General features: G+C 62.8%; 1 protein-coding gene across 5 annotated transcripts; it reads left to right on the forward strand.

The window, feature by feature from the left end:
• Positions 1 to 1569: 1569 nt before the first annotated feature.
• On the forward strand, positions 1570 to 19994 carry PDGFA (platelet derived growth factor subunit A). Of its 5 annotated transcripts, none has more exons than XM_072943510.1 (8): positions 1570 to 1976; positions 2887 to 3016; positions 4490 to 4586; positions 9205 to 9309; positions 10838 to 11025; positions 16757 to 16883; positions 17412 to 17480; positions 19251 to 19994. In XM_072943510.1, exons 2-7 carry the CDS (start codon positions 2954 to 2956, stop codon positions 17465 to 17467), a joined length of 636 nt encoding a protein of 211 aa, XP_072799611.1. In that variant the 5' UTR covers positions 1570 to 1976; positions 2887 to 2953; the 3' UTR covers positions 17468 to 17480; positions 19251 to 19994. The 5 variants fall into 5 exon arrangements, with proteins under 5 accessions (XP_072799611.1, XP_072799612.1, XP_072799613.1 ...); XM_072943511.1 differs by having other exon boundaries at positions 1570 to 1784; XM_072943512.1 differs by lacking the exon at positions 1570 to 1976 and adding an exon at positions 2041 to 2487.
• The last annotated feature ends 370 nt before the right edge of the window (positions 19995 to 20364 follow it).

Here is a 20364-nt window from a genome sequence, read left to right on the forward strand (position 1 = left end):
CTGAGACGCCCACAGAAGACGTCCCCTTCTGCACCCCCAGATCTCTTCCATCCGTCCCAGACTCCAACTGGGAGACCCTGAAGTGCCAAACCGGGAAGGGGCACAGAGGGGATCACTCATCGAGGTTTGCTCTGAGGTGGCGGGACCCCCAGGAACCGGCTAGCCTTGTGCAGACGTTGGAGCAGGAGGGGCCCTTAACTGCAACCCCATACAAGGTGACCTTTCCCCCTTCATTCCCACATATACTATTAAACCGAGTCTTTAAACCCCAAATAAGTGTCCTCGGGTCCCTTCACCTCTCCGCCCGAGAAGAATCCGAGGCTCAACCAGACGTGAAGCTGTCAGCTCCCGGGTCCAGTAGGCCACGGAGGGCTCGGCAGTGCACTTTTGGCTGCCTGCCGGAAACCGTCCAGTGGTCTCCCTCCGCAAAGCAGTGGAAGGTTCCACCTGGTAGGACAAGGCTCTCAAGTGTTTTTAAACGTTCCCCAAATTTCCCTGGTTCTTTCTCATGCCTCCTTCATCCTGACCACCCGAGAGCCCGCTTGAAGACGGGTGGGTCGCTGGTGGGGCTACGGCGGGGAGGCAGGTGCCTTGAGGGGGCTGCCTTGCAGGTATGTGGAGGCATGTGGAAGGGAGCTTGTAGCCCCGGCCGCTGAGAATCGCAGAGGGGCTCGCCCCTCCCCCCAGTTATTTGGGGGAAGGCAAGTGCCCCTGAAGCGCCCACTGGACTCAGCCTTTGAAATGCCAGCGTCGGCCAAGCCCAGGATGAAAGACCGCCCGCGGGGTTGCGCCTTTACTGCCTTTGTCTGGCCGGAGTGCGGCCGCGGCGGGGGCAAGGGATTATCCATAGGATGGGGACAAGCGGGTGGAGGGCTGGGTCGGGCGGAATTCTCTTTCCGCCGCCCACCCACCCACTCGGGCGCTTCCTAGCCTCCAAGGGCCTCGCTGTCTAGCTTTGGGGTCGCACGGCCCGTCGCCCCTCTAGCACTGCTACCAGGATTCGTCGGCCCCCTCGAGGGACCCGCCGCTGGGGTCTGATCCCACCTAGTCTAGGCGAAAGGAACCTAACCAGCCCGGCGCACCGCCATTTGGTGCCGGGGAAGCCGTCCAGACGCGCTCAGGCCTCAGCCTCCAGCGCGTCGCTCCCCCGCATCGCGCTCTGTGCCGCGCCGCGGCCGGAGGTGGCGCTCTGTGCGCCCAGCGGATCCGGCGCGGGAGGCTCAGACTCCCCGGTTCCTCACGAGCAGCTACTTTCCCTTTCTTCCCTTCCACCCCCTCGAGTTCCCAGCTCAGGTCGTGGCCCGGCCCTTCCACGAGGGAGTGGGGACTTGGAGGACTCGGGCTCCCAGGGCGGGGACGAGGCACGCTGCAGCCCCCCTCCTCCGACCTGGGCGCTCTCCCATCCCGGAATGTGGGTGGGGGTTCTTCATTCAGACGCCCCAGGCATTGGATTCTGGGCGGGGGCGCGTGGCAGCCGCCAGGTGAGTGCCCCAGACGCGCCCCTAAACCCGCCCCGCCTCTCACCAGAGACTCACTCCCCCTCCTTTTATGGAATGGGGGAGGCAGAGGCCCAGGATCCAAACCGTGGAAAGAGGCTGGAGCGCCTAGGCGAGGGGCGGGAGGCGGGGGCCGGCTTGCTTTTGCCCTTTTTGGCGTAGCAGCTCTGGGCGCTGCCCTCTGCTGCCGCTGGGGCCCGAGAGAGGCGAGCCGGCGACGGCGGCGCTTCTGCAGCGGCCTCCTCCCCTCCCCGTCCGGTGCTGCAGGATTGCAGCTGGCACTGGAGGGTGGGCAAGCTCGAGGGAGGGGCGCGCGGGGAGCCTCGGCGGGCGAGCGAAGCCCTGGTGGCTGTGCTCGGAGCCGGGCGCGGGGCCTTGATGGATTTTACTGCCTGCGTGAGCGCGTGTGTGTGCTCACTGCGGCGGCGGCGGCGGCGGCCGGGCCCTGCCCGGTCCGTGCAGCCCCCGCGCGCTTCCGAGGTGCGGGTCCCGGGCCCGGAATCCGGGGGAGGCGAGGGGGAGGGGGCGGGGGAGGGGCGCGGCGGCGGCGGCGCTATAACCCCCTCCCCGCCGCCGGCCGGCTCCACACGCGCGCCTTGCGGAGCCCGCACAACTCCGGCGAGCTGGGCCTGCCCGCTCCTCCTCCTCTCCTGCCGGCTGCGGCGGCTCCGGCTCGGCCCTGCGCCCGCCCTCAGGCCCGCGCGGCGAGGCCCGGGGCGGGCGGCGGCTGCCAGGCAGCGCGGCCGCAGGCGCTGCCCGGCTCGGGCCGGCGGAGGGCGGAGCGCAGCGCCGGAGCCGAGGGCGCGCCGCGGAGGGGCGCACGCAGGCCGCCGGGCCGCGCCGTGCTGGGCCGCGCCGTGCCCTGTCGGGCGGCGGCGGCGGCAAAAGGAGGCCGGAGGCGAGCTCGGGGCCCGCGGTGGGCGCGCAGGGCCGCCCGCAGCCCGCAGGGAGAGCGCGAGCCCGTGCCGGGCCTGGCCGGGCGTCCAGACAGGTGATGGGGTGGTGCGGCGACAGCGTCTCAAGCCTCGCTCCGGGGTCCCTTTCGGGGCTGATGCCCGCAAATATGCAGAATTACCGGCCGGGTCGCTCCTAAAGCCAGCGCCGGGGAGCGAGCGCGGCGGCGGCCAGCACCGGGAACGCACCAAGGAAGAGGCCCAGCCCCCGCCCTCCGCCCCTTCCGTCCCCACCCCCTACCCGGCGGCCCAGGAGGCTCCCGGCGCGGCGGGCGCGGCGAGCGCGCACTCCCTGCTCCTCCTCCTCCTTGCTGGCGCTGCCTGCCTCTCCGCACTCGCTGCTCGCGCCGGGCGCGCTCCGTCGGCTCCCTGCTCTCCGCGCCACCCTTCTCCGGGCCGCGCTCCCTGAGGGATGGTACTGAATTTCGCCGCCACAGGAGCCCGGCTGGAGCGCCCGCCCCGCGGCCTCGCCTCCCCGCCGAGCCGCCAGCGCCTCGGGACGCGATGAGGACCTGGGCTTGTCTGCTGCTCCTCGGCTGCGGATACCTCGCCAATACCCTGGCCGAGGTGGGTGCCACCCCCGCACCCGGTCCCCTCTCCAGCTCCCCCGGCGCACGCCCCCTGCAGCCGCCCACCGGCCGAGGCACCCTGGGCTCCGGGGGTCTGCAGAGCGCATTTTGATTTCTGCTAAGGTGGTCGATTTTTAATTTTCCCAACTGGGTTCTATTTTCTGCCATGTCTAAGTGTGGCTGGTGAGTTTCCAGCGTGTTGCGTCGCTCTGCCGTGGAAGGACAGAGTGGCGGCGGGGTCGACGAGTGGGGAGAAACTTCGGGGGGCGCGAGCTCCTCTCGGAGGAGGGAAACCCCGGGCTTGGCGGACAATGCAGCATTGGGGTGCAGGGAGCGCGGAAGGGGGTGTGTATGTGAGAGCCGGCGGCTCCGGAGAAGGGAGAAGAGCCGCCGACAAGCAGGTAGGGGTGGCTGCTGCAGGAGTCCCGGCAGGCTGGGTGGGCAGCATGGAGCCGCAGCTCCAGGTTTTCCATCCCCACGCCCGGCGGGACGGCTAGCCCGGTGCAGTCCCACCCGACCGGGGCCTGCTTACAGGTGGCTGAGCGAGGCGAGCCGGGGCCGGGCCAGGCGCCCGCGCCCTCCCACCGCCTGCGTCCCCACCCCCCCAACCTCGAATTCTGAATCCCTGGGAGCTCTGTGATGAATGACTTTCTACAGCCCCCTTCGTGGGAACTTAGTGCTTGAGACCCCCCCAGCGACCCCCGACTCCCTTTAAGAATCTGGAAGGAGTAGGGGGATACCGAGTGGTGGGGGTGGTCTGGGCAGGGACCATGAGCTGCGAGAGGCAGATATTTATTTAACTCTCACGTTCCCTGGCAGCCCCTCCCAGCCGCGGCTGCGTTCGGGGAGTCTTAGTCGGCGCTAGGGCCGCGGCTGGGCTGGAGTCCGGGGTGGGGCGGGAGTGTGTGTGTGTGTGTGTGTGTGTGTGTGTGCGTGCGTGCCGCGCACACCCGCGTGTTTGCAGGAGGAGAGACCCTCTCCCCCGCAGGTTCGGCCTGGGATTCCGGGTGTGAAATTTAAGCCTCAGGCTAGATTAAAGTGTTAGGGCTGCCGTGACTTTCGTCGCCGATCCGTGACGCATTTCAACTTGATCTTTCTAGATGTCGATTTCACTACTAGATCAGAAAACTCCCCGGGCCCCTCGCTGCCCCTAGACCTCCTGTAACTGACACCGGGGCGGGGGCGGAGGGGCCGGAGTGGGGGGCTTCTTTGGAAATTTAAGGGTGGGGAGGGCCTTCTTTTTGCAAAGGGCAGACACGGATAGGGACGGAGAATTTGGGGGTCTCACCCAGCCCCACCCCAGCCTCAGGCGCCAGGGCCGGGGCTGGGGGTCGGGCGGCCTTCATGCTGAGTGCCCGCGCGGACCGGGGCGGGGCCACCTCGGGCAGCGGATCCTACGCTCTGGGCGGCCGGGGGGTGCGACCCGGCGAGGCGGGGGCCGCGGGCGCTGACCGTGTGGCTCTGCTTGCAGGAAGCCGAGATCCCCCGCGAGGTAATTGAGAGGCTGGCGCACAGTCAGATCCACAGCATCCGGGACCTCCAGCGACTCCTGGAGATAGACTCCGTAGGTAAATCGCGCCCCTTCCCTCGGCGCGTGGGGAGGGCGCGGGCGGGCGGGCGGTCTGTGTGTGTGCTCCGCGCCGCCTCCCGCGTTCGGGCCGGGCCGGGCGCCGCGCAGGAGCGCACCGAAAGGTCAGAATCCAATCCCGGGCCATAAAAGCCCAGGCGGATGAGTCAGGAGTTTCTCTTCCAATCACACTTTCTCTCCCGGCGGCGGCCGAGGGCTGCTCACTCGCGCAGGGATTGTTTTTGCATTTAAGGAAAATGCCGAGTGTGTCACAGAAAGTTCAGCCGCACAGAGGCGCCGGCGCCCCGGCCAGGTGTGCAGCCCGGAGCCTGCCCTCGGGCCGGGAGGAGCCTGCTCAGGCCCTGGGCGCCGAGCCCTGGCCCAGTGCGCCGAGCCCTGGCCCAGTGCGCCCGGCGGGCAGACTCACAGGGGCAGTGGGTGCCCCCCAGCCCACTCCCAGCAGGGCCCCATTGTCATTGCTGCGAACTTGCCCGGCTCCTGCCACTGGGCTGGGCCTTTGTGGTTGTAGGAGGCCCGTGTCTTTCTGTTTTCACGAGCCAATAAAAAGGTGCACCTTGGACACATCTGCTGTTCGGGGACTATTTTGGGGCTCACCCTCAGGCTCTGGAGCTGAGCCACTTTAGAGAACAGTTTATTCATCAAGTAGACTTCTGAAGCTCTTGCGTGTCCGTTGCAGAGGTGCACTGGGCCCAGGTGGGCAAAGATGCCAAGGGACCCAGGCTGCTGGGCTGCGAGCCGGTGGCCTTGGGTGGCAGCGCTTGGGTGTGGAGCAGAGGGAGCTCCTTCCTAGAAGGGGCGGGTTTCTGTGGTGGGAACCCCAGTGTGAGCTACCTCGGGAAATACTCACGTCACCAAACTTGCTCTTGAGTGGGTGGGAAGAGGCCCCAAGTGAACTTGTAGGTAGGGCACCTCAAGGCAGCAGGGGTTGGCTAGAAGGATTTTAAGGAAAATAAAGATTTTCCTCACAGCAAACGACTCTGAAAAAGGGGGGTGGCGGGGGAATTAAGTAAAATCACATGGTCTAGTCATTTGGAAATTTGTACCTAATTATGGCGGTGGAGAGGCCTGAACTATTTTCATTTCATGCCAAAACCATCTTCTAGCAAGGGCGATGGTTTCTGTAGTTTCTTGACCCAGGAAACCCTTTGGCTGATCCTTATCAGGAAGGGGCAGGATTTCACTTGGAGATCAGAGTTGGGCCGGGGTTCGGGGGGCGGGCATTGATCTGGTTCCTTGATGTGTGACCCTGAGGAGGAGGGTCTGGCTTTGGTTAGCTGCGTTCTGCCACTCCCTGATGGGTCTGGGAAAGTGGGGAGACTGGCTCCCAGAGAGGTTCCAGGGCTCAGGCTCTTTTTTTCAGGCTGGCAGGAGTAAGGCCTGGAAAAGGCTGGGCCCCCTGGCAGGACGGGCTTTCGGCTGCCCCCGGGAAATGGGCCATTTACTTTCTGCCCCGACCATTCTTATTCTGGTCTCTGCAGCCCCGCCCCCCACCCCCTCCATTAATGCTTTTAGCATTGCAGCTCTGGGATCACGCTGATAGCATTCCTGACCTGGGGGCTCTGGGTCCAGGGCCTCCTTGGGAGGGTCCAAACAGAAGCCCAAGTGCACTAGCTGGTTCTCTGGCTGGTTTCAAATTGCCCCCTTATAAAGAGCCCCTGGGAGCTGTCTCCCTCCTGCCCCAGGGAGTGGACAGAGTCGATTGCCGGCCCTCCCCCCACACCTGTCAGATGTTTCGGAGTCTGAGGGTGGGACTCCTAGTGCCTGGGAACCTTTGGGGTGAGAGCGTCGCAGGGACCCCAGGATCTCCCCGGCTCACTAGACTTGGCCCTGGGGGACCCTGAAGTGGGTCTCCTGCATCTCGGTCAGCTCTCCTCTCACAGGCATGGATGCTGAGAACAGGGCTCCGCCGTCTCTGGTCTGAGCTGGTTGCTTCTATGGCTTGTTTTGGGGGGGTCTTTCCCCTAACTTCGGCTTCTGCCCAGAGTGAAGAGCTGAAACAGGTCTGGCTGCTCAGAGAGGTTGTGAACAGCCGTGGGGTCGTTCCTTGGAGGATGAACTGCCCTCTGTGCCTTGAATGCCCCACTAGACCAGTCAGAGGCCAGTCTGGGATCAGTGAGGAAGGGGCTGGTGCGGAGAGACCCCCCAGGCCTGGATGTCCTCACCCCTCAATGCTGTGTGCCCAGGAGGCAGGAGAGGGGCTCCTTTAGCAGACTGGCTCCTCCCTCGAGTGGGCGGGGCATGTGGTTGGCAGGTGGGGTTCCGGACTCCTCCCAGTGGAAAGGCCTTGTTCCCATTTTACAGGTGAGGAGCTGAGCCTGGAACTCCCGCCCCGAGGCTGGCGGCCCTGAGGCGGTGGATTCCTGAGCCAGTGTCTGTGGGCTCCAATCGTGTGCCAGGATGGGCCGTGGGTTTTTCACATGTGGCTTTGGGTGGGGAGACCAGCAGTATGTGGAGCTGGGGGCCTGTTGGTCAGGTGTGCCGAGAGTCAGCCGTTCAGCAGAGCGGCAGTGGGAGCTGAGGAGGTCTGTTCTCGGAGTGGCCTGGACAGGCGCCTGTGGTCACTGAATAACCAGAACATAAATATCCCTAACCCGGCCACTGACGGCGCCTCTAGGACCGATGGCTAGAGGAGGGCTCCCCATCTTTCTGTGCCTGAAAGACAAAAGGGAAACCAGTCAATTAACTGTCCTGAGAGCGGTTTGGGGGCCTGGTCCTTGTGGGGCCTTCTCTTGGAAGTCCCCACTGCTGGCTTCTCCACCTGTGGATCAGATGGCTGCCTCCCTGTCCGCCGGGTCTGCGCTGAGTTTCCTGACCACCTGTCTCCACTGGGCAGTGGATGAGCCTGTCTGAGCTGCTTCTACTCTGTCTCTCACTGACAGCGAGTCCTGGTTCAGATTTCAGGACAGGTGATGAACTGGGAGGCTGTGTCTTCTCTGCTTTCCCGGGCCTCGTCCCTGGGCAGGAGGGCGGTCTGGTTCTGGACACAGCCCCCCAGGGTCCTTCCGCCGGTCTTGCTGGTCTTTCCACGTCTCGGGCCTCTGTTTCTTCCAGATGAAGAGGCAGTGCCGACTGCGTGCACATCGTGATGAGGTCCTGGGGGAGAGCGGCTGCCGCCTGGCTGGAGGGAGGCATGGGGTTGTCGTCCGTGATGCTGCAGTTCCGTTTTCCTGTAGACACTGAGGATGGACCAGCTCCTCCTGGGTTTGGCGGTGGCAAGATGGCCACCACTAGGACGTGACTCATTATGTCACTTTTTCGTGAAAACATGCTTCTTGTAACAGTTGGTTGATGGGAAATTCTTATTGCATGAGTAGTTCTGTTCTGATCTTATTTTGGGTCTCAAAAAAAATTGGTGGTAGTGGAACACTGAGTCATTTTAAGGGAAGAGCTGGGCCCCCCTGGACCTCAGCATCCAGAAGGGCCATCCCCTTCATCCCCACTGCCTTTGCAGTGTTGAGGTTTCGTGTGCAATGAGTGCAGTTCCCAGACCTGCGGATGTGGACAGTCACCAAGGCCTTGGTGGGCTGGGCACAGAGGAGGGGGCCTCAGTCTGAGCTGGTGGCTGGGACACCACTGGAGTTTCTTGGGGAGGGAGGTGGCAAGACAAGGGATCTTTGTGCAGCTGCTGGAGCTCCTGGCTGTTGGGGCACCTTCTCGGGCCCACTGCCCCTAGTTGCCTACTGGGGAGATAGCGATGGAGGGGAGAAGTGGGAAGAGACCCCCCCCCAGCTGGGGGCCAGGGTGGGGAGGCCAGGCCAGTTAGTCCAGCTGTAGGCACTGTCATGAGCTGGGTCAGGCCAGATGGCAGGTGGCAGGACTGTGTGTCCCTTCCAGCCCTTCTGGGGGGCCCTGGGGGCAGAGGGAGTGGGGATGTGTGTGTGAGGGGCTGGAGCCAGTCTGCCCGGTTCTGCGGCCCTCTGATATTTGGGTGGCAAAGCTCTTCCCCTCCTGAAGCTGCCTCCTGCACCAGGCACCAGGACTCCCGTCTCATGCTTCACGCTACACAGGAGGCTTCTCTTCTGCTCTCGGTCCTCGAAGCCTCTCCCTCGCAGGGGGCGGGGTTCAGGGACAAATGGGGCCAGGATGCTCGGGCCCGGGCCAGGGTTGGTGCAGTGAGGGAGGGCGGGGGAGGGAGACCCTGCACTGGCAGTCACAGCAGCAGGCCTTGCTGGTCCTTGGTCCAGCCTGCTGTCCTCGGGGCCCCGTTCAGCTGGGAGCCGCAGGCCCGCTGGCCCTGGTCTCGCGGATGGGGACGGCTGGCCTCAAGTGCTTCCTGATGTGGTCCAGGCCTCACCTGGGCTTCCCTGAGGAGGAGCCTCGGGGGAGAGTGGCTGCAGCCTTCCCCAGGGGTCAGGGGCTCCGCAGCCAGGGCTCCATGTCTGGACCTCGTGTAGGCTTCACAGGGGCAGGTGGACGTTTTTGGCAGTTGGGCGTCTTTCATCCTTTGCACGTCTGGAACCCCCCCTTACCAGAGTGGAGGGACCCCATCTGTACTGGGGAGGGAGAGCAGGCTGGCCTGTGGGAGGTGCTGCTGTACGGGCCCCGGGGCTGTCGCAAGGTGTGGGCGGCTGGTCACCACCCCCTCTTCCCATCTGTAGGGGCCGAGGATCCCCTGGAGACCAGCCTGAGAGCCCACGGGGGCCGTGGCGCCAAGCATGCACCGGAGAAGCGGCCTGTGCCCATTCGGAGGAAAAGGAGCATCGGTGAGCCTGGTGCTGTGGGCGGGGTGGCGGGAGGGGCTGGGGGGACCCGCCCCTCTCCTCCAACCGTGGCCTCAGGGTAGCAGGCCCTTCTCTCCTCCCGAAAACAAAGGCAGAGCCTGCTGGGGGGCCCCCCGCCTCCCGCTCTCCCTGCCCTAGCTGCTCCTTGCTGCAGGCCTGGCCTGGGCCTTGAGTTTCCAGGAGAGGAGAACCATCATAAATTCCTTCAGTGCCCAGTCTTGTTGGGGCCTGCTCTGGAGGCAGCTTCCCTGGAAGACGGGTGGTGTTTAATTTCCAGTTTGAAACGTGGAGCACGATGTGTTCCTGGCCACGCTACAGAGCAGTGGGTGCAGCCGTGGGGTGCCTCGTGGGCCCTCCTCGGGGCCCCCACTCCACTCGGGCCAGGCCCACGGGGCCGCCGGCTCAGGTCTGGAGGACATTTTGGCTCTTGTCCCCTCCTGCAGAGCGTCCCCGGGTCTGCCTGGCTCCTTCAGGAGCCATAGGCTGGTGGGGTCTCCTGGGGCCTCAGGCTCAGCTCTGAGGGGAGATCTTGGCCCAGGGATGCAGTTAGGGGGTGTGACCCCCCCAGTCCCATGCCACCTGGGGGTCCCCCTGCTGATTCCCCAGGTGACCTTGGGTAAGTGACTCCCTCCGCATGAGCTTTATTCCTCTAAGAAGACGGCGTTTGTAGCCTCTACTTTTGGGCATGCGCGCGCGCTCGCGCGTGTGTGTAAACGATCCTTGTTAAGGCCCACGGACCTCCCCAGGTGACGTTTTTCATGAACCTCTATTTTGCATCTCAAAGACCGGGCACTCCAGCAAGGCTTCAGGACCCTCTACTGAGGCTCATCCTGCTCCAGACAAGGGTCCTGCTCCAGACGGGCAGTTGGGGGGGGCGGGGAGGTGGCCAATGTCCACGAGTAAACAAGGGCTGGACCAGAAGCCTCTTTCCCTGTCTCCACCCTCGGCCCCACCTGGCCGGGCACCCTGGGTCCTTCCTGCCTGCTGGATGCTGGGCTGGGCCCTGGGAGTGGCACCCCTTCTCCCACTGGGGCGGCCAGACCCCAAAGGGGTGGTCTTGATCTGCCGGCTCGTCCCTGGAGATCGTCCAGGCTGCGCCTACCCGCCGAGTCTCCCGGCAGGAGGGAGCCCTCAGAAAGCAGGGACGGCTGAGAGGCTGATGCTCCGCCACCCCATGATCCCCCCAAACCCCAGGCACCCGGGCAAAGGCCAATGGGGGAGGCTGCAGGGCTTGTGTGAGCCCCCGGTGTGTGGGTGGCTTTCCAGCCCTCTGCGCCCACCCTTCCCTGGGGTGTCCCCTCCGGGCCCTCAAGCCCCTGCTCGTCTTTGGGCTAGCCAGCTGAGCCCTGTTGGGATGAGGGTCTTTCTGCCTTTGCTGGGCCCTGGGGCTGCATGGCATTCACCGGGGAGGCAACAGCAGCCTGGTCGCCCCCGGACAGGTTTTGGCTCCTTGGAGCTGCGGCTGCCCTGAGGGGTGATAGAGCCCTCACCGTGGCTCTTGCCTCTGCAGAGGAAGCCATCCCCGCAGTCTGCAAGACCAGGACGGTCATTTACGAGATACCTCGGAGCCAGGTGGACCCCACGTCTGCCAACTTCCTGATCTGGCCCCCGTGCGTGGAGGTGAAGCGCTGCACTGGCTGCTGCAACACCAGCAGCGTCAAGTGCCAGCCCTCCCGCATCCACCACCGGAGTGTGAAGGTGAGCCCGCCCGCAGCCCTCCCGGGGGCCGCAGCGGCGCCGGTGTGTGGAAGGCTCTCCCGCTTCCCTGAGAGGCACACCACGGCCCGGGCGGGTGGTCCGGGCTTGGGTCCCATCAGTCATTCAAGGGTGGCGTCTGCTTCTGCTCCCCGCTACCCCACCCGCCTCGCTGGGAACAGCCATTTGGATCTCACAGTGTGGCTGTTTGCCTCGCTAATGGGTCTTGCATGGTGTCCATCCACTTAGTTGGAGCTGCCTGGCGTCTCCTCCAAGCCCTGGAGAGCTCCCGAGGGCACTTGAGTGGGGATTGTGGTGTGTGGCTGGGGTCCCCCACTGGAGACAGGAGGGGAGCACTGGTGGGGCTGGGCCGGTGGCTGGCTTCCCCTACAGCTCAGAACTCAGGCCGAGGGGCCAAGCTCGCTGCCTGCCTCGCCGGCCCTCCACCCTATCTGTAAATCTGGGAGGGTGCCCCATTCCACTGGACGTGCGTGTTGAAGGAGCTCTGGCCAGAAGGGTCCTTCTAAGGTGCTGAGGTCCTGGGGACTAGGCCCACCATCCCAGAAAGGTGTGCTCTGCTTGGAGACCCGCAGGCCCCGTGGCTTGGTTTGGAGGTCTTTGCCGCCCACCTGTGGCCCCTGGGAGCCAGCATACAGCCGGAGTTTGCCAGGAAGCCCTCTCCAAGGAGGGGCCGGTCGTGACAACCTCTGAGGGCAGCACTGCGGGCATGTGTGGGGGGTCACCTCAGATGACACGTCTGGGGCTCCTCTGCTGAGTCCTCAGGTCACTGGGCAGCAGTGTGGGGGTCTGGCTTTTGGCCCCGTGGCTGGAAGCTTTTCTCGGCCTGGGTTTGTGCCCCTCAGGCCCTACTCGCCTCATCTGGGATGGGTCTGAAGCAGTGGGACTCTGTGTCTGGGGCTGAGAAACTCCCAAGGTGACAGTGGCCTTGCTGCTTGGAGGCGAGTCTCCCTGCATCTCCGAAGGGCAGGGTTGGAGGGGAGGTTTTAGGGTGTCTCCTGGCTTCTCCGAAGGTGGCCGAGCCTGGAGAGTCCTGGGGGCTCCTGGTCTAGGGGAGGGGCTGCCCTCCTAGAAAACTGGCTCTGGGTGGCCATGGTCCCGGGTGACCCTGGGCGTGTAGATTTGACTGACACCTTCCACAGGGAGCGGCCCTGCCCCTGGCCCAGCTGAGCTTCCCGTGGCAGGTGGGTTTGTTTCTCCTGGAGTGAGGACTTCGGTTCTGGGGGTGCATTGAAACTTGTTCCTTCACTAGAATTTATTTCATATCCCCTGCAAGTCCGGGGTCCGGGCCTGTTGGTGTTGGCTGCAGGCCCCCAAGCGAGGTGGGGGTTAAGGACCCTGGTGGTCGCCATGTGGGAAGCACTTTAGACCCGTGACTGGAGCTGGTTTGACCTCGGGGACTCAGTCCTCTGCATGCTTGGGCATTGAGCAAGCAAATTCCGCGGCCTGCTGCCCTGGGTTTTGAGGTGGACACTCCCCTTGGGGCTGAGCTGCCCCTGGAGTGCTGATCTGGGGCGGGGCTCCCAGCGCCGGCGCCGAGCCAGCCCTGCGCCCGGGCTGCCCCTGCTGCTGGGGGAGCCCAGCTCTTCCTCGGTTCAAGGTGGAAACAGGCCTGACTCCCCTGGAGCCCCGAGAATCTGGGAGGCTGCGGTCTGTCTGTCTTGAATGTGGAGGGGCACCCTAGCGTAGACTGTCCTGCATTGGGGCTTTGGGGGCTGTCCTTGGGGCCTCAAGACGGGACGGAGGTACAGGGGAGCTGGCATGGACTGGGACTCTGCCTGGTGGGCCCCAGCCTCTGGGGACCCTCGCTGTTCTCATTCTTGCTTCCCCGGGGTGGGAGGACAGGGAGTGTCCAGTCCTGGGGTGGGCGGTGATCCGCCTCGCTTCTGGTCCCCCCTGAGGAGGTGGGCGGGCGTCCAGAGCTCCGCAGGGGTCCTAACAGCATGCTGGTGGTCTGCCTGGGCACAGGCCCCACCGGCTCGGGGCAGGTAAGGGAGCAGGGCTGGGGGCTTCCCTCACCAGGGCTTCACCTGCCCAAGGGGTCAGTCCTGCTGTGGAAGCCGGGGCCCCGCCCCTGTCTCCCTCTTCGGGGAAGGCACCTCCTCCTGGCGCGCCCATCAGAAAGTTGGCGGGAAAACATCTGGCCCCAGACACTGGGGGTTCTGGGGGAGAGGAGACAAGGTCAGTGGGAACAGGAGGCCCATTGTGGAGGCCAGCCCGGCCCCAGCCTGGCCAGCAAGCAGCTCCTGCTCCCATCTGGGGCTGAGGGCGAGCAGGGAGGGGACCCCTAGGAACCCCAGACTGGGTGCGTGTGTGATGGGTGCTGGGGGCCGGCGTGAAGACGGCGTCCCTGGTCTCTCCTGGGTTTCTCATTCACCCTGCCGAGGCCCAGGATGTAAGCTGTCCAGCGTGCCGTTGGCCGGAGGCGGCCCCTGGTCCTGGTGTCAGGACGTGCTGGGGTCCACGGCCCCCTCCGCAGCCCCCCACTGCTGGGCAGGCCTCCGGCCTCTCACACGTCGCAAGTTTGGGCTGCTCTTGGTTTCAGGGCAGCGTGCGGGCCAGGTCTCCAGACGCCGAGACCTAGCTCTGTGCCTGTGTCCAGGGTGGTTGGCTTCAGCTCTGCTTTGCTAGACCTCAGGCTTCTGGAAGGTGGGTGTCCACCCAGGATACCCCAGATGGGCTTCTGCCCCCGTAATGGACGGGGAACGGTGGGGTGAGCGGTCCTGGCCATCAGCCATTGCTGTTTAGGGGTCCAGTTTGGGGGTTTGGGGGGAAAGCAGCAATTCCGGCAGCGTGAGTCTCAGGTCCAGGGCCCCCGAGTCCCTTCCCCCGTGGGCAGGGATGCCCGATGCTTGCCCGAGGAGGTCGGGGAGGCCAGCGTCTAGGGAGCAGAACCCTGCCTCAGGAGCATTGCCCGTCAGCTTCAGGCCCGGGAGCTGGGGTCTCTGTTCTCTGTGCTGCTGTGGCCTCTTGGCCAGACTGAGGAAAAGGGCTCCCCACCACCTGCCTGTGAACCAGGCCGAGGTCTGTCTGCCGAGACTCACCCCGCAGGACGGATCTCTGGCTCAGGACATCCCCTGGTTAAGGGGCGAGCTTAAAGTGGCCGCGGGCTCCCGGCCCAGGCCTCCTTCCAGCGAAAGAAGCCTTGTCTGTGCCCCGCCTGGACACGGTCGGCACTTGTGCCCTTGCAGGCGGCTGGGAGTGCGTGTGCCAGGCACGTGGTGTTCAGTGGACGCCAGCGTTGACCCCGGGTGGAGCTCTGGATACCCTGGAGGGGTCGCCTGCAGCCTGGGGCTCCCCCTGGCCCTCATGGGGCTCCCGCAGCATAGCAGCCCAGCTGGGGAGGCTGGTGCGCGGCCGGCACTCAAGTCCCCCATCTGGGAGGGTGAGGTTGCATTCTGGGGTGGCGCTGCCCCAGGAGTGCGCAGATGGGCTGTTCATGACGCAGCAGACTCTGAAGCGGGGAATCTGAACGTCTGGTTTTTCAGGTGCAGCCCAGACTCCCGAGATAAATGACGGGGAAGGGTGGGGAGACTTGGGGCCCTGAGTATGGGTCTGGGGATGAGGCGACGGATCCCAAGGACGTACACGTCTTGATCTGTGGCCTTGGCTGGTGTGGAGGATGCTTCTGAGAAGTTAATATTCATGGCATGTGCTTGGGGGAAAAATGTAGCCGTTTCCTGGCCAGACAGAGGTGGCGGATCCGCCTGGAATCCGTGCATACCCAGAAGCAGGTGCAATCATAAATCCCTGTTTGTTTTCCTTTGATAAGAAAAACAAGATTTTTCTCTGAAGAGGAAGTGGGTTCCAGACCGGAGTGGCCAGTGTTGTGTGCCCTTCACGAGGGTACAGCGGGGGCCACGCTGCTGGTGCGTCCACTTGTCCCGTGGCCTGTCTGCCGGGCTGTCTGGTGGAGAATGAGCCTGCCCCCCGCCCTGGAGCCTAGGTCCTGGTATCTGGAGAGGAAGCTGGGGAGGTGCTCACTGACCAAAGGGGCTGAGCCGTCCAGAGGGCTGGTCCGAGAACAGGACTGCTGCCCTGCGGGAGCCCAGCCCCTCGTACTGCCCGCCTGCCCTGCCTCCCTGTGTTCCCCCATGGAGGGTCCAGGAGGCAGGGTGTGGGGACACTTGGGTACCCAGCGTGGGGAACCAGGTCTCTGTCCCCACTACCTGAGCCACAGGGGAGGGGATAAGGCTGGTGAGGCCCTGCAGAGGCAAGAGGGGATGGGTCTCCCAGTTACTGCCTGGTCAGACTAGGGGCTCCTAATGCTGATGGGGTGACTGGGGTGAAGCCAGGGTCCTCTGCCCTCTTGGGAGACCTGCTGAGGGGCACCCCACCCAGTGCCCTGAAGGGGAGGGTCGCTCTGGGACCCGCGTTCTGCCCAGGACCGAGGGGGTCTGGGGCTGGTTTCGGCACGGACGGGCTCTGTGTGAAGGTGCCTGCAGCAGGGCTGTCTGGAAGGTGACCCGGTCCCACGTTCCAGGGCTTCTGCACATGAGACCTTGTTTGTTCCTCACTGTGACCCCTGGGTGGGTGTGGCCCATGTCCCCATTTTACATATAGGAGGGCGGAGGCCTTTGCCCGCTCCCCGCGGACGCCTCTCCCAGGCTCTCCTGTGGGGAGGGCAGGTGGGGGGCAGCAGACTCCCAGGCCTCCCGAGCGGAACGGACTCCGTCCTGCAGCTCTCCTCCCAGGGCCGCTTAGGCAGCCTCCCAGGCCTGGCCCCCATTCTGGCCTGGCCCCTGTCGCCTCCGTGAGCCGTGTATACTTTCCACGGCCACCAGGCACCAGCACCTCTGCACCTTGGGGTAACAGTTCTGCGGCTGCGTGGCCACAAAGGTCTGGACAAGCCTTTGGGCCAGCTGGCCTGTGGGGCGGGCGGCCCAGTCCCCAGGGTACAGGGCTGACCGCACTGCCCTGGTGCTCCGGCTTCTGGCTTCTGGGCTCTCTGTAGAGGAGTCTGGAAGGTGGTCCCCTCCCCGCTGCCCCTCCTGACTGTCTCCGGGCTGGGGCCCCACTCACCCCGCCTGCTCTGGACCATGAGCCGGGCTTCCCGGCGCCTCCACATGCTCGAGGTGTAACCCGGTGGGCTCTGCCCCTTCCTGCCTCAGTCTCCCCAGGCGAACGGTGGAGTGGGTGGTCCCCCAGAGGGTTGTTCCCGGGACCTTGGACCTGGGCGAGGCTGCAGGGCTGGGCCCAGCCCCAAGTCAGGTGGCTGTGGGGTCCTCATCTGGAGTCTGCATCGAGGCTCCCTGTGGGCCCTCGGGCCTTGGGCTGGTGGGCAGGAGGGAGTGTGGTGCCCTTACCACCAGTTACACACACAGCAGCCCTGTCCCTCGGCTGCTGTAGTCAAGTGCACGTTTGAGAATTTCTCCCGTTGCCCCAGATGCCCGTAAGACATGGACGCAAACCCCTTCCCTTGCCCACCCCTCCTCAGAGCTTCCACCTTGAGTGCATCCTGCAGGCTGTCTCCCGGCACACTCAGGCCCTTTGCATTTAAGGTAAAATGGGACCAGACCACAAATGCTGGACTGAAGGTGGTGGTTATTTCCCAGTGCCCTCGCCTTTCCCACTGGGAGGAGGTCAGAGGTCAAAAGTTGAGCCTACACCTCCCTCCCGGCCCGGGTGGGACCCAGCACGTCCCCTGCTCCCAGCGACTCGTGACATGTGCAAGGCGCGGCTGCAGTATTCACAGCAGGGCTGTTGTCTCGGGCAGGTGGCCAAGGTGGAATACGTCAGGAAGAAGCCAAAGTTAAAAGAGGTCCAGGTGCGGCTGGAGGAGCACTTGGAGTGCACGTGCACGACCGCCAGCCCGACCCCGGGCCACCGAGAAGAGGAGGCAGGTACGCGGGGCTGTTGTCACTGTCACTGCTCATGGAAAGGGCCCAGAGCCTGCTTCTGCAGCCACGTCCCGTGGGCTTGGTGGGCCGTGGGGTGGGGGGCTGCAGCGAGAGGCCTGTCGGCCGTTTGCTAACCTGCCAAGTGGATTCTGCTCCCGTGGGCATCACTGCAGTGTGAGGGGGCGTGGTTGGGCCGGCTGTGCAGGTTAAGTCTGTCTCCCCAGTTGGGCGGCTAGTGGGTTACGTAGTAGAGATGTGGCTGAGGAAGGGCCCCGCCCTGGTGGGTGTGGGCTGCTGGCCGCAGTGTTACTAGTCAGGGTCCTGGCCTCCCCCTCGGGTGGACTTCGCCCAGAGCGATGTGGCGTGGTGACCGCTGTATGGGGCCAGCTCGAGGGGACCAGGAAGTATCTCCGAGCCAGCGACGTCGAGCTGTTTTATAGAAAGACAAACACCCCAGGTATTTACTGCTTCAGTTCCCACCTGACAGCCCTCCCTTGGGCCTGCTCACCCTCCCTGCCCTTCTGTCAACAGGAAGGCGTAGGGAGTCAGGTAAAAAACGGAAAAGAAAAAGGTTAAAACCCACCTAATGCGGCCAACCAGGTAGGAGCCGTCCACGGATGTGCCGCAGTCCCGGGTGGGGGCGTGATGACTGATCACTCGGTGAATCACCCTGGAGGCGAGGATGCGCCCTGATTGGCCCTGATCGACTGCGAGCTTCCGGTGTCTAGCTGGGCTGTGGGTCTCCGCGCTCCCATCCCCGGTTCCCCCACCCGCTGCGCAGGACGCCTGACTCACGGCTCCTCCCCCTCTGGGGCCCCTGCTCTGGCTTTGGTCCTTGTTGATTGGGGAGTCAAAGGCATCACGTGAGTGGAGTGATTTGGGTTCCCTGAGCAGCAGTGGGGCAGCTCTGTTTGTGAGCTGGGATCACCGTGAACAGGTTGCCCACCCCATTTGACAGATGAAAAAACTGAGGCTTACAGGGGTTACAGATAAGGATTGTTGGAGACTGAGGAGATACTTCAGGCTGAAAATGCTTTATAAATGTATAGGGCTATTGGCTGCTGTATTGGAAATTATGTTTGGATTCTAGGAACACACTGGAAACAGGAGTTGAGAGAAGGTTGAGACAGGGAGACCAGAGCATGCATGGCTCTGAGTCTCAAAGTATCATCAGGGACTCTCTTCTTTCCAGGACTGGTGGTATCCATCCTCAGAGTTGCCTCATGGCCCAAAGTGGTTGCCAGAGCTCCAGAAATCACATTCCCCTCCAGGCTGGAGGAAAGTGTAGGGTGGGGAGAAGGGTGGAAGGACCCAGTGACTTTTGCTTTGATCTCATTGGCCACTCCTCCACTGCAGGGAGGCCTGGGAAAGGTGGTCTTTCAGAGGGCCTTCCCAGAGGAAAGTGGATGTGGGCAACCAGCATCATGGAGGAGGTGGTTTTAAGCCTTCCTGGTCCTTTGTGTTGGCCTATCTGGCTCCGGAGAGTCTGGTCCTTGCTTCCAAGCATGTGGGAACCCTGGCATCCAAAACCACTGGCTGTGAGAGGAATTCTCACAGACAGGTGTCTGGAGCCGGGCTCCAGCTGGGCAGTGTGTGACAGCCAGGCTGGGAGCCTCCGAGGCCCACAGGGCAGTTGCATTCATGGATGGATCCTGAAGCAGCCTCCAGACGACTGCTCAGCCTTGGCTTTGGGTCCCGAGGGTGGGGTGCTGGGGCGGGTATTGTGCCTGCCTGTGCATCCAAGTCTGCGGCCATTGGGCTTGGCCTCCATGGGCCAGCTGATGTTGGAGACCTCTGCTGGCACTCGGGCTCTGGGCATGTGGTGGTTCAAGTACCGGGATGAGCCACAGACAGGTGATAAAGGGTAGGGGAGAGATGCTCTTAGCTGAGCTCAGTGTAGCTCTGCCTGGTCACAGGAACCCCTGTGTCTGGCTCATGGCATCCATCCTCTCAGGGTTGCCTCATGGCCCAAAGTGGTTGCCAGAGCTCCAGAAACCACATCAAGCTCTGTAGACTGGAAGAAAGAGGGAGGTGAGGAGAAAGGCATAAGAACCTTTCTGGGCCTCAGTTTTCCCCATCTGTACAATGGGAGAATGGGGGTTGCTCTGAAGCCATGTTCTGTGCGATCCCAAGAGCCTAGTCCCAGTTCTGGTCAGGATGTTACAGAAAGCGTAATGAGGGATATTTGATTTGAAAATTTTAACAAAAGCTTTAAATCCTAAGACTTGCCATGTGGTATGTGTGTGTGCATGTGTGTGAGTGTGTGTGCTTGTGGGCACACACACATCTGATTGGCTTAAATGCTCCACGTGGCGGTGCGAGCACTCGTGGCCCCGCCTCTCAGCACCCGTCTCTCCCCTCTGCCTGCAGATGTGAGGTGAGGATACGCCAGCAGCCCTCTCCCGGGACACGGATGTACATGATGTGTTACATTCCTGAACCTGCCATGTACGGTGCTTATCGCCAGCGCGGTCTTTGTTCTCCTCCGTGAAAACTGTCTCCATGCACACCCTGGAGAACAAAGAGACAGTATACGTTGTTTATGTGACATCAAAGCAAGTATTGTAGCACTCGGTGAAACAATAAGAAGCTTCCTTGTCAAAAAAAAAAAAAGAGAGAGCGAGCGAGCAAACAAAACCACGAAACGCGACAAACAAAACTGACTCACAAAAATATCTAAACCGTTGCCGGATCGGAGGGACGCCATGGGGTGGAAGCGACAGGCGTCTCGGCAGACTGGATCTCTGTCCAGGTGGTCACAGGTGCTCTTGCCAAGGACACGGAGCCTGCTTCCCGAAGACTGCAGTCGGATGCTGACAGGCTCTGCGGGGACGCAGGAGCCGGGAGCATCTCGGGAGCCGCACCCCCTTGCTGTAGTGTTTCAGTCTATACAGAAACCTTCTGAGAGCCTTAAGTGGATTTTTTTTTACACCATAAAGTGATTATTAAGCTTTCCTTTTTACTCTTTGCCTAGCTTTTTTTTTTTAATTATCTCTTGGATGACATTTACACCGATAACACCAGGCTGCTGTTAACAGTCAGGACAGTGGAACGGTATCTTTCCTAGCAGGATGCAAACGAATGAGATGTATTAAAATAAACATGGTATACCCACCTATGCATCATTTCCTAAATGTTTCTGGCTTTCCGTGTTTCTTCCTTGCCCCATTTAATTCACTTCTTAATTTAAGCCCTTTCGAGACTGTGCGTGAGCCAATCACCATCCCCGAGTGTCCTGTCCCCAGAGTCCCCCCGCTTGCCACGGTGTGGACCTCGGGACGTGGCTTCCCAAGTGGCTGCAAGGGGGGCTCCCTGCTGCTGCCAGGGTTTGGACAGAACGTAAACTCTTTATTTTTGGTAAGATGTTACGCTTAACCTGTATTCAACAGAAACCGTGTGTGTGTGTGTTGCTTTTGTTTTTGTTTCTTTGTAAAGGTGAACTTTGTATTTTTGTCTAATATTACCAGTTTTATATACTTGAGAG

The sequence above is a fragment of the Vicugna pacos genome, chromosome 18 (assembly GCF_048564905.1).
Source record: "Vicugna pacos chromosome 18, VicPac4, whole genome shotgun sequence".
NCBI classification, from domain to species: domain Eukaryota; kingdom Metazoa; phylum Chordata; class Mammalia; order Artiodactyla; family Camelidae; genus Vicugna; species Vicugna pacos.

Coding starts and splice junctions, on each gene's coding strand:
- PDGFA (XM_072943510.1), top strand. CDS start 2,954: ATGAGGACCTGGGCTTGTCTGCTGCTCCTCGGCTGCGGATACCTCGCC. Junction 4,587..9,204: donor CCTGGAGATAGACTCCGTAG/GTAAATCGCGCC, acceptor TCCCATCTGTAG/GGGCCGAGGATCCCCTGGAG. Junction 9,310..10,837: donor TCGGAGGAAAAGGAGCATCG/GTGAGCCTGGTG, acceptor TTGCCTCTGCAG/AGGAAGCCATCCCCGCAGTC.